Source organism: Nomascus leucogenys, chromosome 9, assembly GCF_006542625.1.
Source record: "Nomascus leucogenys isolate Asia chromosome 9, Asia_NLE_v1, whole genome shotgun sequence".
NCBI classification, from domain to species: domain Eukaryota; kingdom Metazoa; phylum Chordata; class Mammalia; order Primates; family Hylobatidae; genus Nomascus; species Nomascus leucogenys.
The window spans coordinates 83,476,230-83,494,734 of record NC_044389.1 but is presented as its reverse complement, the minus strand read 5'-3'; the positions used below and the strand labels follow the sequence as shown (position 1 = coordinate 83,494,734).

The following is an 18,505-nucleotide window of genomic DNA, read 5'->3' as shown; positions in this document are numbered from 1 at the left end:
TTAGAAACAATATAATTCTTTGAAAAAATAATCAAATTATAATATATATTTATTTGTAGAGTTGCTAAATTTATTTAGACTTGCATACCTAACACTTATATAAAACAAGATTGGTTCTTGTTTTGAACACCTATCCCTTCTCATTAAAGAGTTACCAGCATCTCTCTGGACAGAAGATGCAAGGCAAATGCTTGGTTCTGGTCATGTTTATCTTTCTGACTTGTCCTCTCTCCTTTGCCAAGATTCTATTCTCAAGGGCCTCTTTGTCGTCAATATGCTGGCTATTATCTTCTCTACTTAGAAGCACACTGGTTTTAGGGATTCTTAGACTCGCCCCGTGACTGATTCATTGTTCAGTTTGTGTATTGCAAGAGCTTACTCGGCTAACTGCAAAGAGTCCCTTGTCACTGCCCTTGCTTCTTATTGTTTTTTTCTCCTCAGCACTACTTTGCTGTAATCTATAGTGAGAAAGTCCTGAACTTCTGTTTAATGACTCGTGGACTACCACACCGCCCATTAGTCTCTGAATTCCTCCTTTGTGGTGGGTGGCTTTATACACACACATACACACACACGTTAATATTTATGCTTTTGTTTGTATGTACTGGAACCCCCATGCCTGTGATTTCAAAGCTTTATAGCTTTCCAACAGTGATATTGGGGTGAGGAGAAGCTCTTTCTTTCCCTAAGAAATAAAGACAAATACTTTCTGCATGTTATTTTTCTGTTCCTATTTCAAACCTCAAAATGCTTCAACTTAGATCAAAAGTCTTTGGCACCACTCCTTTGTGAAAATTATTTCCCATGAAGTTTTATTTAAAATGGGCTAATGGAGGGAAGGAAGCAATATTAAAAGGCAGTTATGCAAAAGTAAGTGTTTGCTTAGGCCTTAATTAGTAGTTGATTATTTAGGCAGAAGATACGTGTTTTCTGATAGAAAGAGATAAGTAATAGTGTATAAACATCACAGGATATTGGCCACTCTTGCACCGTTTGTTTAGATTAGCCATATTCAGAACTGCTGAGTAACCCCACTTAGGGAAATTACCAAGATAGATCATATTAAATTAATTGCACCAAATAGATTAAACAGCTCAGTGTATCTGATAGTTCTTACTTTTCCAATACAGAACAAATGACAGGTTATTTCTCATAGGGAAAATAACCATCAATATTTGTGTCATATCAGGTTGCTAACAGATATGAATAGTAATGCTCCAGAAAAATAAACTTATGTTTTATTTCAATATATTTAATGTGTTCATTTTGTTAAATGCTATAACTCTCTAAATTTCTGACGTAAGTATATACAGTTCTGTTAATAACCTGCTGAAGACATAATAAAATTTTTGGAATATTCAGCCAGATGGATGGATATTTTCATAGAGCGCTAGGTGTGTTTTAAATACTTGTATTGTGCATCTATGTTTTTGATGCTTTTTAAACATCATAAGTATTTGGGTACCCCACCCACCAGCATTCTAATTAGGAATAGGAAGCAAATAATGGGAAGCCAGGAGAATGTGGGAAGCATTTAAGTGTGAACTTGCCTTAAGGGCAAAAAAATTGTCAGAGCCTGGTTGTTCAAGAAGTGCTGTCAAGGCCAAGTAAAGTAGAAGAGAAAAGGACCTAGCTTCCTGAGGATTTGGGGGCCCTGAGCAACCAAACAGACAGCTTGTATCATCAGTTGGCATTGGCATATTGTGCTGCTCTTTGGACACCAGTATCTTGAGTAACCAAGAAGATGGAGGATGGGGGCCAATAGTAAGTGAATATTATAGCCAGGCAAGCCTTTACTTTGTGTGATGTCATGGGCCCACCCTCCATCCTTTTGGGTACCTCCTGGATACTTTAGTATGTTGACCACTTTCTTTCTGAAATTTGATATCAAAACAGTGAATGAGATAATAGGACTTAAAGATAAATCCCTTATCTTACAGCTGAAATATCCAAGGCCTGAGCAATAAATACAATGAAATACCCAAAGACATGTGGTGTTATCAGCCTTCTTAGGTTCATCCCTCCTTCCTAGATGCCATCAATCACTTATGATTCTTTCATATAATAGTGAAGTCCTAATCTCACAGCAACCTAGAATGAGCAATGAAAGAGGTTGCCTTTCCAATGTTCATCTCCTCCACACATAGCCCCCGTGAGGAGAACCATACTAGTGTGCAGAATGAAGGCTGTGTGTGCTATGAGAGCCTCAAAAGCATAGGTTTATTTAGTCATACTTAATAGATAAGGATAGATCCAAGAGCTTGTTAGTGAATCTGCATCTCTGGAGATTCTGATTCAGGGCCCAGAAATCTGTGGTTTCAAAACCTCTCCAAGTGGTTCTGATGTAGAGTTAGGTGGGAAAACAACTAGATGTGTGGAGGTTCCACATTCTACCCCAGACTTGCTGCACACTGTATTGAAACCTGTGACTTAAAGGCTTAAAATAAGGACAATCTCAGATAAGTTGAAGGCCTTTGGTTTCCATCAAAGCAACTCCGCAAACTTGTCAATCTCTGTCAATCGCAAGGGTATCTCAAAATCTCTGGCCTCTTAGTTAAGGATTTTCAAATTAAGCATAGCGTAGGCCCAGTAGAAGAATCCTAGCACAGCAGGTGTTTCTTGTGTGCCTCCTGGGCACACAAGTGTCTAGGCACTGGGGATATAGTGGACAAGACTGACAAGTTATCCAGCTTAGCAATGGTTGTATTTCAGTGGGAAGAATCAGAGAAGAAACAAGCATGCAAATAAATCAACTAGATAATGCTGATTGTGGCATAATTACTGTGAAGAAAGTAAAGGACGATAGTGGAGGGAGTTTGCTCCTTTGTACAGGTTGGTCAAGAAAGACCTTCCTGAGCATGTGACGTGTATGTGAGACCTTATGGATGAAAGGAAGGCAGCCTATGAAAATTTGAGGAAGAAAATACCTCCATTTTTTCCATTATGTTTTATTTTGAGTTACTGTTTTGTTGGGCTTTGAATTTTTCTATGATTATGTATGCACATCATTTTCCTTTACTGAACATTATGATAGGTGGTCTTTCTATAGAAGACCTATGGCTATTCTAAGGTAAAGTCAGTGACAGTGTGATGATATGTGTAACTAGATTTCAGGGTATTTTGTTTTCCATGCAGAGTTTACAGCAATTACTCTTTTCTATTTTATATCATCAAGCCAAAATCCAATTATTGCAATGATATTGTAAATCATTGAGATTATCTCTTATCACAAAGTTATTATAGACCAGGAAGAAGAGATTAATTTTGTTTTTGTAAAACTAAATTCATGATAATGTACTTCTATACTTAAGCAAAAGAAAAAATATCTTCATAATGTTTGCATTGTCTAGAGACATTTTTTTTTCGTTCTGGCTGCCAGATTATGCTTCAGTTGTATGTTAGTTGCTATAACTGCTTAATGCCTAACCCACAGTTTACAACCTAAATTAATGTCTTGGTATTTATGTAATTTACATATACAGAGGTAAAAATCAATTATCCTTGAATCTTCAGACATGGCCAGGAATTAAAATGGAAGGGTGAAAAAAGGTATAACAAGCAAGAAGGGGGAGAGAAAGGAAGAAGATGCTTTAGAATGTCCCCAGAATGCCTTCCACTCCTTATTCCCTGCACCTCCAAGCGCCAGAATTCTATTCTGTCTGGGACCTTGACATTTTAAATACAGCCATTTTGAAATGCCACTTTGATACAGCTTTTGTTAAATTCTTATTAGACTCCAGAAACTCTTCTGAGCCTGTTATGATATTAACACATTTTAATTCTTACAATAGCCCAATAAGGTAAGGTACCAATATCACCCCCATTTTATAGATAAATACATTTGAAGCTCAGAGAAGTTGAGTAAATTGTCCAAGTTCACTCAGATAGTAAGTAATACAGCAAGGGTTGGAGCCTGGGTAGCGTGAATCCAGAGACTAGGCCTTTGAATGATACCCCACGCTGCCTCTAATGCCTTCGATTAACCATTTTGTCTTGCAGATGTTTTAATAACAGCCTAAAATATGACTTAAACTTGCCATAGAAATTCCAAATCATGTCTGAAGCCTATGTCTTAGCCCCTCACTTGGCTTCCTGTTTTCCCTGAGCTTTACTTACAAATGTTTGACCCTCACCTCTCTGTTAGGCAGCAAGGAGAGGGAGAGAGCCAGTAGCAAGACATGGGCTATACAAAGTGTCAGCGTCACACCCATTGACATGTGAAGGGCTGCATAAAATTAGTTGCAAGGAAATGTCTTGCTTCATAATTTGTTTCCTTGAAGTTCCTTCCTTCAACTTCCAAACCTAATGGAGAGCACGTGAAGGCATGGTTTCCAGCCATATGTTTTCTGTTTTGTAATTTTTGGTTTGAAACATGTCATATGTATGACCGATATAAAGTTTCCTACAATTTGAGAGAAAGTGGTGCTTGTGATAAGTAATCCATGCCAACTATAATTTCAATAGATACATAGGTAAAAGAGTAATTATATTATTACTTGTTAGCTAATAAGCTTTAGCCTTGCCTATTTAAAAATTTGGTAACAAAAATGTGCTAATTAAGTTTTGAAGATGGATATTTTTAAAATTATTATGCTCGTATCTTATTATATATACACATATATATAAAATATATAAAAGTTTTAAGAAGGGTTTTACTATTTATGTTAGTTTTTACAGCTCCAAATATAGCTGTGGAAGTCCCTAGAGCAGGTACTGGAATCCATGCCTGGCAATGCTTAGACCATCCCATCCAGCGTTCTCTATTTATTTCCCCTTGGTTTAGATATCACATATGATTACAAGAAAGCACATATGTCTCTCACAAACCAACTTCTTAATGCCTTAGAATATGGATTTATTTGCTCAGCTCTAAGAATAAAAAAATTATTTATAAACTATGTTTGAAAACATATTTTTAAAAAAATGGAAGAATGTGTTTCTGGTGTTTCTACTGTGTATCTCATGCTCAAGAGACGGAAGAAGCTATATGATTGGAGTCTACCAAAGGGATGCATTAGTAGTTAAAGCTCTTTGTTATTTATAGCCATTTTGTTAGTATTTAAGATTACCAAGTGCAGACATTCTAAAGTGGAATCCACCTGTACCTGCTTCATGCTTATAGTGCGGTGGGTTCTTAGTGGCTAATTCTTGACAGTAAAGACAGGAATTTATAGCATGTAACATTTTTATTTCATTGTTTAATAATTATTTCATCATTGAACCCACTTGACTTTTTTTCTATGATCTTTTGTCAAGTAAGGAAATAAAATTTAAAACATTTTAATAACCTGCTTGTAATTGCAGGATATAATATGTTAAGATCTACTTATGGCCTCCTGATTTCTTATGCACGAATACATTCATTCTGTGTACCTCTTAGTGTTGGAGAAGCAGCCACATCATGTTCACCATTCAAGCACAAAATTTTTAAAATATTACACAATATATATACACATACACATATATATATATTAGTATAAATATATAAAAATATCAACGATACCATAATGTGGCGGCTGACAGGGAAAGCTTCGGATCAGGTGAATCTGAATTTAAGCCCTGGGTCATTTATTTTTAGGAGTGACCCTACCAAGCCACATAACCTCTCTAAGCTATATTATTTCATTATCTGTATAATGGAGATAAAAATATTATTTTTAGAGTTCTGAAAGTAGAAATGAAATAAGTATTAAATAAGTGAGTTTTTTTTTTTATTATACTTTAGGTTTTAGGGTACATGTGCACAATGTGCAGGTTTGTTACATATGTATCCATGTGCCATGTTGATTTCCTGCACCCATTAACTGGTCATTTAGCATTAGGTATATCTCCTAATGCTGTCCCTCCCCCCTCCCCCCCACCCCACAACAGTCCCCGGAGTGTGATGTTCCCCTTCCTGTGTCCATGAGTTCTCATTGTTCAATTCCCACCTATGAGTGAGAACATGCGGTGTTTGGTTTTTTGTCCTTGCAATAGTTTACTGAGAATGATGTTTTCCAGTTTCATCCATGTCCCTACAAAGGACACGAACTCATCGTTTTTTATGGCTGCATAGTATTCCATGGTGTATATGTGCCACATTTTCTTAATCCAGTCTATTGTTGTTGGACATTTGGGTTGGTTCCAACTCTTTGCTATTGTGAATAGTGCCGCAATAAACATACGTGTGCATGTGTCTTTATAGTAGCATGATTTATAGTCCTTTGGGTATATACCCAGTAATGGGATGGCTGGGTCAAATGGTATTTCTAGTTCTAGATCCCTGAGGAATCGCCACACTGACTTCCACAATGGTTGAACTAGTTTACAGTCCCACCAACAGTGTAAAAGTGTTCCTATTTCTCCACATCCTCTCCAGCACCTGTTGTTTCCTGCTTTTTTAATGATGGCCATTCTAGCTGGTGTGAGATGGTATCTCAATAAGTGAGTTTTTAAAAGAGACAAAATAGCTATTCCAAGAAAGTTGGTTTAAAAGAGAAAGTGAGAATGTTAAGAAATACCAATTCCCAGGAATTTTTTTATACTATGTTTCACAGCTTTTAATACTTGTATTTTTTTTCACTTTAACATTTTGTAAAAATGCTCCTTTATAATTTAAGTTTAATTGGAGGTTTTTTTTTTCCTTTCTTAGTCATACGTAAACTAATGATGTGTCTTACAATGACTAGCATTCTAGATTCAGTGAAATGCAGGTTTTATGATACATATCTACATTTCTTTCTCTTCAGGATGCAGTAATGTGTGGTGGCCATGTATTCAGACTTCAGTTGTACATAGATTATGCCAAATTCCTGAACCATTCTTTGGTGTCATATTTTACCTGCAAAATGAAAACATATCTCATGGCATTTTTAGGGTTAAATTAAAAAATGTATGTAAACATCCTGGCAGCGTCTCATACAGAATTTTTAAGTGCACAGTGATAGCCATTATCGTTATTATTCTCTTCATTTTTTTTTCTTTTTTTTTTTTTTAGTTGATCTATGTACTAGTGGACTCAGACATTAGAGCCAAGTTTGCCACTAATTAAATTTGGAAATGTGAGCAAAATACTTAGCTTTTGTGTGTTATTTCTTGTTCTGCAAAAGAATGTTTTGGCCCAGATAAACTTGAAATTAATTCTGGCTCTAAAATTTTGTAATTTTATTATTTAATTCAAAGTCCTAACATAATATGACCATAAAATGGATTTTGTTTCTTTCAGTTTGTGGGGACATTCATGGACAATTCTTTGACTTGATGAAGCTCTTTGAAGTCGGGGGATCTCCTGCCAACACTCGCTACCTCTTCTTAGGGGACTATGTTGACAGAGGGTACTTCAGTATCGAAGTAAGTCTGCATCATGTCTTCTTTGCTGTTCAGTGATGGATCAACAGTATCTCAAAAAAATAAAAGCAATAAATGTTATTGCCTTATGGAAACCTCTAACAATGAAATTTAATTCACTTAATTCATAGGATATTACATATTCTATTTTCAGTTGATTCCCATTTATTTTTTGTTTGTTTTTGAGACGGAGTCTCGCTCTGTCACCCAGGCTGGAGTGCAGTGGCGTGATCTCTGCTAGTGAGCAGAACCTCTGCCTCCTGGGTTCAAGCCATTTTCCTGCCTCAGCCTCCTGAGTAGCTGGGATTACAGGCACCCACCACCACACCCAGTTAATTTTTGTATTTTTAGTAGAGATGGAGTTTCACCATGTTGGCCAGGCCAATCTCAAACTCCTGACCTTGGATGATCCGCCCACCTCGGCCTCCCAAAATGCTGGGATTACAGGCGTCAGCCACCATTCCTGGCTTGATTCCCATATTTTTTAATAGAGATGCCAAAAAAGTGGTAAATAGTAAGATTTTGCCTTTTGTAAATTTTATGTATTTGCAAATTTTCAAAAATTACGTTTTGTTTTACAATAAATAATTCCATTTTCCATTGAAAGAACTAATCAATGTTGATCAAATAAGCAGGAATGTATTTGCATGTTTATGCCTTATAATTGTGAGACAGTAACTTACCTTTTTAAATTGATAGCAAACTGCATGTGTCTCTATCTGTGATTGTGTATGTGTGAGTACACTTACAGCTGCTATATTTTGTCTTTTTTGGCACCTGTCATCTAACTAGGGTAATTTGTCAAACTCATTAATTAAAACAAAACAGATAACCTTTGAGTAGAGGTTCTCCCACAGCCTCCCATCTGCATCTGCTTTAGGTAAGTAAAACTACATTCAAAATAAAGGCGGAGACCTTGTTTTATTCATATCTTTGTTCTTCCTGGTGCCTAACATGGTGTGTTAATAAATAATTTATTGAAAGAAATGGTTTGAAATTGAATAAGTTTTAAAGAATCAGACCTCATGTATAGTAGCTGACATGGGCTATCAAAAGAGATCATTAAAAAGGAAGATGATTATTCTTAATTAAAGAGAGAAATCAACATTATTGTCTCACACCAGCATTATATATTCATAATAATCTTAGAAAAACATTCTATATTTCAAAATTTTTATTACAGTGTTTTATTTAGTAAAGGGATATTTAAGGTTGAAAAGCATGTCATCCTTAAACAGCTTTTGTTTATAAAATTATATCAGTTTTATTTTTCGGTTATTTAATCATCTTTAGTCACTGACTACACGCAGACACAGAAAAGTTTATGTAAACATATATGTATTTCCACCAGCATAATAATCCCGTCTGCATTTAAAGATCACAGATTTCTTAATTATTCCTGGTGATGATGAGGGAAGAAGGAGTGGTGATGGTATATAAATCCCAAAAGAGAAGATAAATTCTTGGTATTTCCTCCATTTGATAAACAAGTATGGTCAAGCATATAAAATGTATATGCACTATGAATAGGACTGTGAGGAATTTAAAGAAATGTAGCATACATTCTTGCTCTCTAGAAACCTAAATCTACATTGCAAAACAGAACCATAAAAACCTGTATAGAATCAGAAGCCTGGAATAGGTGCTTATCCAGAGGTCAGTTATTTAAATGGATTATTAAAACCTTGTGATAAAGGAGATACAAAATAATAAGTGTGATTGGATTAGAGAAAAGTGAGAGAACATTGAGAGCACACATGTTTGGGGAAGACTGAATCAAAGAACAAGTAAGATTTAGCTGGGAAGGAAATTAAAGTGAGCAAAAGTACAAAGGAAGAAATTAGTGAACTCTGCTAACCTTGTTTTTTTGTTCTTGGGGCCAGCCGGACCAGCTTAACTGATGGAAAAGCAATTGAGTACTAATTTTGTAAGACCTTTATATCACATTAGGACTGGCGTCTGCCAGGATTAACAACAACAAAACAAAACCCCTACATAATGGTGGTTTGGACAAGATAGATGTTTTTCTGTGTGTAAAAGCCCATAGACAGCAAACCAAGACTGGTGTGGCACAGCGTGGTGCCAGGGCCTAGGCTCCATCTGCTTTCTTGCTCTGATTTTCATGGCCTCATTCCAAAGGCAACCTAGTGACCCAAGATGGCTACATCAGCTTCAACCATTTCTCCACATAATATTCAACAAGGAGGAAAGGGAGAAAGAGAAAGGTATATCTTCTTGTTTAAGGATGTTTCCCAGAAATGGCCCAGTTCCTTCAACTTGTATCCCTTGAGCCACAATTTGCTGGTATGGCCATAGGTGATTTCGTATGTGGCCAGGATTAAGGAAGACTGTGGTAGGCAATAAACAGCAATGGAAGGACGAGGATTTCTGCTCTTCTCCTTGAATTAGGGTATACATATAAAATGTTTTTTTTCTTTCTTTTCTGTCTTTCTTTCTTTCTTTCTTTGCTTTTCTTTTCTTTTCTTTTTTTTTTTTTTAAATGAGACAGGGTCTCCCTGTGTCACCCAGGCTACAATGCAGTAGCACAGTCATAGCTCACTGTAGCTTCAGTCTGTGCAGTGGCACAGTCATAGCTCACTGCAGCTTCAATCTACCTGTCTCAGGTGATCCTCCCACCTCAGCCTCCCAAGTAGCTGGGACTACAGGCACACACCACCATGCCCAGTTAATTTTTATTTTTAGTAGAGACAGGGTCTTACGAAGTTGCCCAGGCTGGTCTCCATCTCCTTAGCTCCAGCAATTCTCCCACCCTGACCTCCCAAAATGCTCACATTACAAAGTGTGCAAACCTGTAATCTGGCCTGGGTTATGTAGAATCTAAGTGAATATTTTCAAAATTATTTTAGTAACTCTTAAATTCATCTTATTCATTTAACATTTGTAGCACTCCTAATACAGTTTTTGAGGATGAATGAAATAGGCATCCTACTTTCCTTGAAGCTTGCGTTCTAAGTGAGGAAATCCCAAGACTGTCATGTTGGAGTGATTATTTTTGTCAGTCAAATGATGTTGTGCTATGTTGGAAATTTTTTTTTATTATAACATTTGTGATTTTTCACAACTTCCTATCTTTCCAAAGGTAATCAAAGGCCACAACACTTGCTTATTAATTTTATAATAAAGTACGATACTACATCATGTGTGGCTTGAGTAACAGCTGGCATAGTTGGACTTTTCCTTCTTTGTGCCACCAACTCCATCTTTGGATAATATTCTTTAATCTTATTGTTCGTTATTTACCTTTTTTTTTTTCTCGAAGAGTGCAGGCTTCTGAATCTCTGTCCTCAAACCACCCGAAGCTTTCTAAACTTTTTCTAATTAGAGCATTTTAGAATTTTTTTTTTTTTTTTTTTTTTTTAAGTAAAGATGTTGCCGGGTGTGGTGGCTCAGCCTGTAATCCCAGCACTTTGGGAGGCTGAGGCAGATGGATCACGAGGCCAAGAGATCCAGACCATCCTGGCCAACGTGGTGAAACTCCATCTTTACTAAAAATACAAAAGTTAGCTGGGCATGGTGGCATGCGCCTGTAGTCCCAGCTACTCAGGAGGCTGAGGCAGGAGAATTGCTTGAACCCAGGAGGCAGAGGTTGCAGTGAGCCAAGATCATGGCACTGCACTCCAGCCTGGTGACAGAGCAAGACGCCATCTTAAAAAAAAAAAAAAAAAAAAAAAATGACGTCAAGAAGCAGTAATCACTAATTTGTTCCTCAGCAGATTTTTTTAAAGTCTACAATTAATCTAGATATTTGAACTATGAAATTTGCTATGTTTTGTTTAGTATGCTCCTTTTGAAGTTCAAGCAAAGGATCAAACTGGATGTTGGTGACATATGAAGTGTAGGAATTGTGGGGCATTTAAAAGTTCTAAGATGCGTGTATTGGAGTCCTCATCTTCAAAAACAGCTCTTTAATTAAACTTCAAGAGTCTGAGACTACAACCCAGGGACTTGCCACATATATACAAAAATGACAAAATGACTCATATGTGAAATGTTCCATTTTGATTAGACTGTGACCTTTGAGAGGCTTTGGAATGGCTCATTGATATCGTATATAAAATAGCATGGACATTTATATAAAATGTACCTACTGAAAATACTTTAAGGATTTTTTATTGTGGATTAAGGAAACGGACATTGTTAGCATGTTGTAAATGCTATTGTTTCAATGGTTTGAATGACCTCATTTATTCTTGACAGTTTTGGAAGGAACATGTAAATACGTTCCTTTTATGAGTGCAGGAACTGAGGCTCGGGGGTCACACGTGGTAAATGGCAGTGCTGGGATTCAAAGTCTGTGTCCTTCCACTAACCCCAGGCCTTTGCCGTAGTATATCCATTACATGTACCACAAAGCACCACGAAAAAAAAAAAAATCAGTAATGCAGAAACTGGTACACACTATTATATTTACCCATGCATGAACAAACATGTACACACAGCCTTCTCCCTATCTATATAATCTGAAGATCAAAGCATTAATTATAAAATGTTCTCTGTGAGTATGATACTGTTGGTTTAAGAAAAATCCTAAAATAAGAGCTCAGTTTTCCAGCGTGTATTATCCTAACAGGCTTCAAAAGGAATCTCAATTCATCTCAATAATTCAGGGCTCCACTGCAGGTATTCTCCTTTGGCTATCCTCTGGGCAAAGGGGAGCACTTCAGTTTAATTTTTACCAAGTCAGCTTTGAAGGATAATTTCAGATTTCAAACAGTCTCTGCTGGGTATATTTATAAGCACTAGGTAATGTGCTCTGGGCAGTACATAGAGCTCATTTTATGCATTACCCCCACCCCAGTCTTCTCCTTTTGCCAAAATTAGAAATCATTTCCCACAAAGTTAGCCCAAATAAGACAAGCAAGCTTTTGAGTAGTGATGAAAGAGGTAATTTTGTTTTGAGTAATAATTTGTCTTACGCCAAATACTGCTCTTGCCGATGATTGCATTACACTACCTAATCTCTTTGATCAAGCATATGTGTATATATAGGTCTGTGGCTGAGTGTGTTTTTCTGAGAACACAAGGAAAAACTTAGAATTGCAAACAGAGGCACGCACAGCTGTTTCCTTCTATTCACTTCCTCAAACACCCTTTCTAGCTGTTTTGCACTACACTGCCTTGAGCTGGCTTCTCAACTTAGATCCAGATCTCAACTCCAGGCCTCAAGCAAGTTTAAGTGTGAAGAGTTGTTGTGTTTATTAGCTGTGAATTCGTAGACCAGAATGAACCACAGCAAACCAGATAATGTTCCATGCTTCTGCCTGAGAATAACAAGCAAGTGGCACAACAAGAGATGTTAGGTGACAGAGTAATGCCACAGACATGAGGAAGAAATTGCCTGGCTGTCTCCCTGTAGCCAGTCGTCTTTATAGTGCATTGCTCTTCCACTGCTGCCTGTCTACATGCTTGTCAGACCAGGCAAGTGATGTCTTAGAGAAGCTACATTTGACACATCAGGAGTTTGGATCTTTTCCCAACTGATGCAAATCCTTTACTTAGTTGTCTGCTGATGGAGAGGCAGCACTTTTGATTGGAATGTTTCACAGCACGAGTAGTTACTTTAAAGAGCTGATTAATACATACCTAAAGCTGTCCATTTTCTTTTTTACTTCCTTGCTTCCTCTTTTACATCCTTCTTTACTTCTTTATGCAATTTTCAAGACTACTTATCATTAAAAGCATAAATTACAAAGGAAATCATTGCACTATTATTATCAGTGAACCAATTAACGAAGAAAATTATATTCTTAGTGCTGCTTCTTTGGGGAAGATAGGAGAAAATTAAACAGGAGAAAGCAATGTCTGTGGCAAAAAATTAATTTTAAAAATAGAGCATGCTCCATCTTTCATAATGAGTAACCTAAGCTAACCTTAAAGTGTAAATATTTGTTTAATTAAGAGTCAGAATAGAAAGACAATAGGGGTCCAGTTGAAGTGATTAGTGCACCTCATTTACATGTCACCATGCAGAAAAGGCCACTGTAACACAGCCCTTTGTTTCTACCCTAACCAATTAATTCACTGAAAATTTGATTCAAATTAGCCATCTGATACCACATAGACAAAAATAAACAATTAACTATTTGTATTTCACTGCTTTCGTCGATTGTGATTTTTTTACAAGAGACTTCCCTTTTTAAAAAACTCTCAGGTTGTGATTTGCTGAAGATCTTCAGCTCTTCAGAATGTTAGAGCTTCAGACGGTAAAATAGCTGCCTGCAAGACGGTGTTGTACTTGGCAGCCCTCTCCCACCAGATGTTGAGGGAGACGCTGGCGGGGCTCCACCTCCAGTCCACCTTTGCCCTTTCCTTTACCATGCCACTTATTCCATATTGGCTGCATTTGTGGTTTTAGTCAATGTTTGGGAAGATATTTTATTCTTGTCGCAGGGGAGAAGGAAATAAAATGTGAAAAGAAGACTTATTTTTAGGGTATTTTGAGCCAAGAATTTAGAAATTGAGTTATATTCTCTCTCTCTCTCTTTCTGCCTTCTATTTCTCATTCTCTCTCCCTGTTTCTCTCCCCTCCCTACCTCCTTTCCTCCGTTCCTTCCTTCCTTGCTTCCTTCCTTCCTTTCTCTGCCTCCCTCCCTCCTTTCTTTCCTTCTTCATTTACAGAAAAGGAACTAATATTTCCTCAACTCCTGTCATATATTAGGTACTTTACCTCCATTAAATAATCAGAGATATTAAATGTATGTTGCATCATTTAAAAGGTGTAAATACATAGGATAGAAATATTTAGCATCGTGCATTTATATATCCCGCTTTGAGGTTTCAGTTATGAAAGAACTATGGTAATTAAGACTGGAGGGGATAAAGCCACATGCTAATGTCAGAAAAAGGTCTTTAACAGATAGCAAAAAAAGAAAATGTGGGTCCTAGAATGTGATTCCTCTAGTGGTATTTGAGTGGGGTTACAAAGTTGCAGTTTAGATTTTAATTGGAGAGGTAGAGCTTTGCCTTAAAACAAATTGTTACAGGCAAAACTAATCTAAAGAAGTCAGAATTATAATGACATTTTCAAAAGAATATTGACTAGGAGGAGGCTGAAAGGAGCCATCTGAATGCTGAAATGTAACTGGATCTGGGTAGTGGTTTCATGGGATTTGTGTAAAAATTAATTAATCCGTGATTTGAGTTATGGATGTTTCACTGGATATATTATACTTTTCTTAAAGAAAAAAAAAACTTTAAAAAAGAAGCCTAAGTGCCTTCAGAACATGTATTCTCATGAAATTATATGAATATATTTCATATAAATGAAATACATTCAAAATAGCAATTTCAACATGCAAATATATTTTTAAAGGAGTTTTCATATCCATTCATATTCCAAACTAGACATCCTAAATTAATGACCAATTTGGAAAAATACACATATTACTTTCAGATTAAGGTACAGCCTTAGACATTTTAAATTGGGGGCAGTCCTCCCATTGACATTAATAATAGTTCATGAATATCTTCTCTGAAATGTGAGACAAGCTTGAGTAATACAAACTCTTTTTATTGAAACATGTAAGTACAGATATAAAACCCGATCCGTAGCAGAGACTCATTAAGCTACCGGACTACTCACTGAGGTAACAGGAAACTTTACATACATCAACAGATCATGATGCTTTAAGGATCGCTTGTACAGGCCATTTGGTCAACTTTTCAGGCATATTAATATCATTAGTCACATGAACTTTAGCTAATAACTATAATCAGAAAGTGGTAATTAGAAACTTAATTAAAGTAACATATATAATTTAATGTCAACCTATTGTTTATTTCAATCATAATTACATAGAGATAATATCTTGCTTGAACAACAAAATAATAAACATTTGTTCTGATAATTAGCATTTTCTCCAAAACTTGGGCTGTATAGTCAAACATAATTAGTTCTCACTCATTTCATAAATTATCATATAAGCTAAGAGAGATGATTACTCTTTACAAGTAGTACTACAAATAAATTGTCAGCAGCTTTTCCCTATAGATATTATCCAGGATATCTACTATATTGGAAAGCCAATTATTAATGTATAAATCTCATTGATTTTGATTTCAGATTTTAGTAACCAGAATTAGACTTGTCTCAATATTTTTGTAGTTTTTATATCTTCTTAGCTTTACTTTGGGAATACAGGTTTTATGAGGATAAAAGGGCATACTTGTTTTTCAAAGCATGATTTTCTGTTCCCTATGGATTCTTAACAAATGTCAGTTGACAATAACAAATTACTGATGTTAATACTTGAATATTCCAGTTGACTTAATGCTCATCCCAGGAAGGCTGTGTCAAATGTAGATGTATTCCCAACTTGGTGAATGCATGATTGACCATCATTTTTACAGACTGCAATGCCCAAGTAACTAAGTTGAGAATTTTAAGGTATATCAAATGTATCCCGTAGCTTTTAGTACAATATGATTAATGATTAGTAAGTAAAATAAAATCACTTCTCTTTATAAAGCTAATTATTTTTAAAAATCAGGTAACAGAAATGGAAAAATTGGAAAGATAAAGTACGACAAAATGAGGAGGCAAAGCATTGACAAGCTCAGCCTAACTTGAACGGCGTCTCTATTTTCTATTACTTTTCCCCATCTCTAGCTCCCTGCCTTCTTCTCTCTCAACATCTTGTCTTTTCTGTCAGTGTCTTTGGTATATAAATCTTAACATTTTGATTTGTGTATATATTTAATTAAATTGAAGGTCAGGGAATCTCACTACACATACCAGTATTTCTTCTCATCCTTTTACACCAGTATATTTTTATTTCTAGTATATTTTAGTTGTTTCTTCCCTTCCATTTTTTTTTTTAATTCCCACTCTCCTCAGGCCACGTAATTCTCCTTCTGTTGACCATAGGTAATGCATTGTTTTCTTGTGGTATATGATCCTCAGAGCATGTATGTATGTTTTAGGTGTAGATGGACCTTGGCTTTTTACCAAAGTAATGTTTCCTGTTTGATTGTCAATATCTTCTCTACTAAGCTCCAGCCTTTTGGGGGACTTTTGGTCATGGTAATACGTTTTATTCATGTCTTTATGATATGTGAGCAATGAAATGCATAAGTATTAAGGAAAAATATTTATTTTTATATTATTTTTATTTTTCTCAGTGTGTGCTGTATTTGTGGGCCTTGAAAATTCTTTACCCCAAAACACTGTTTTTACTTCGTGGAAATCATGAATGTAGACATCTAACAGAGTATTTCACATTTAAACAGGAATGTAAGTATATTTCAACCTCCTTCCTTTAACACTATATGTGCTAAACAGTAATTTTAATCAATAATAAGATACATACAATATAATCCATTGCCTAAAGTCAAAGACTTAAAGTGACACTCTTTCATATTATCCTATATTTCTTTCTAAGCATGGACATTTATGGAAATTCAGAATTTCTTTTTAAATTAGAACGTCTTTATAAAGTGATTGAAGAATTTGAATTAAGATTTGATATAATTTATCCTAAGAAACAAGTGATTTAGGGATACTGCTATTTGGAACAATAATTCTACTCATTAATCTGACATTACTCAAGAAACACAAATGGAGGGCAAATTCAACCCTATGCCTCTGTTTTGGACCCAGTAAATGAACACTAGCTTCTAATGAATCTTATAAAACTGAAGATGATGTCATTCTTTAGACATAGACACTAGGAGTGTGGGGTGCTTTTTTCAATTTATTTTTCCTCCTTACAGTTTTTCTTATTATTCACTCAATCTTACAAAGATATAAAACGTTACATTTTTGTTTTATATATAAATACAGTTAAATGGAAGAGCAGGGAATCTCTATACATATCAATATTTTTCTCTTTCATTTAGTCCTATATTCAAGGGAGCGTAAAGACTTCTCCTCTTAAAACATTAGATATAAGTCATGGGAAAAGCAACGTGCAGTAAGATAGAAACAACTTTAGAAAATGTCTTGCCATCTGCTTTTCTACAATATCATTAAGGAATATCAAGCAGCTTTATGGCTGTTTTTTTATTGGTCTTCCAGTTGTTCATGTACATTTTTTTGGTGAGACATCTGCAGATAAATAGCCAGAAGGTATATAAAAATTCTCTTGCTATACAAAAAGTTATGAAAATTATAAAGTATCAATTAATGAATGACAAAAACAGGAAATACTAGATATAAAAGATTAATATGTTACTTTCAAAAAATCTTAATTATGTTTTGGAATTTTGCAGTATGTGCCTTTATGTTAATAATATGGTCCTAGCAAGAAAACTTCTCAAAAAACCAAAACTATTTCAGTGAGATAATCCTGCCTATAAAACATAAGTTTTTTTTTTATCACTTCTAAAAGGTAAAATAAAGTATTCAGAACGCGTATATGACGCCTGTATGGATGCCTTTGACTGCCTTCCCCTGGCTGCCCTGATGAACCAACAGTTTCTGTGTGTACATGGTGGTTTGTCTCCAGAGATTAACACTTTAGATGATATCAGAAAAGTAAGTTTTGTTATTTTCCAAGTCTAATCATTTTGTGCGCTACAGTAATAAATAGAAGACATTAATTACCCTGCCTTTATCACTGACTTTATGCTTTTGAGTTCAAATAATTTAAAGTGGTCATGAATCTCTCCTTTGTGTTAAATTTTTATCTAGAAAGAGAGATATGTTTATACTTGGAAGAATTTTTATCTCTACAACCTCAGGGTTGGTCTTACCATCTGACATGTGTCTTTGGAAATATAAAATATTTGACCTCTAAATAAAATATGCCTTATCATTTCCATTTGGCTTTTTTCAAACAATCCGTTGTATATGCATGATGTATTATGCTAGAAATGTTGCTTTGCCCTTGGGAAAACATCATAACCATTAAACTGTGCTCATTTTATAGTTTTTTAAAAATCTATTTGTTACAACTTGAAACTTTTAAGTAGCAATCTAACAAGGACAATGATAATATTCTGTTAATTTTATTGAGTGGCTAGGTGAAAACTGGACTTTTTAGGAAGTATTTGTAAGAAGTTTTTAAGAAGTACTCCAGTTTAGCATTGGCTATTAACAGTTGTTTAAACCATCAAAAAGATGAGTTACATTGAATGTGGAAGTGGATTGTGTCTCTTTCTTCAGTAAGTCTAATAACATGGGATAGTTTTATGTAGTACAATAGACAATCTTTAATTT

The 18,505-nt window shown here is 35.5% G+C and overlaps 1 protein-coding gene across 3 annotated transcripts in view; it reads left to right on the top strand.

The window, feature by feature from the left end:
* Window positions 1-18,505, top strand: part of PPP3CA (protein phosphatase 3 catalytic subunit alpha) — a 330,477-nt gene that overhangs the window by 237,551 nt on the left and 74,421 nt on the right. For all 3 annotated transcript variants that reach the window (XM_012499552.2, XM_003257486.3, XM_003257485.3), the window contains exons 3-5: window positions 7,205-7,329; window positions 16,468-16,579; window positions 17,676-17,821. In XM_012499552.2, the coding sequence (XP_012355006.1) occupies window positions 7,205-7,329; window positions 16,468-16,579; window positions 17,676-17,821 (383 nt within the window). The remainder of the gene's footprint in view (window positions 1-7,204; window positions 7,330-16,467; window positions 16,580-17,675; window positions 17,822-18,505) is intronic.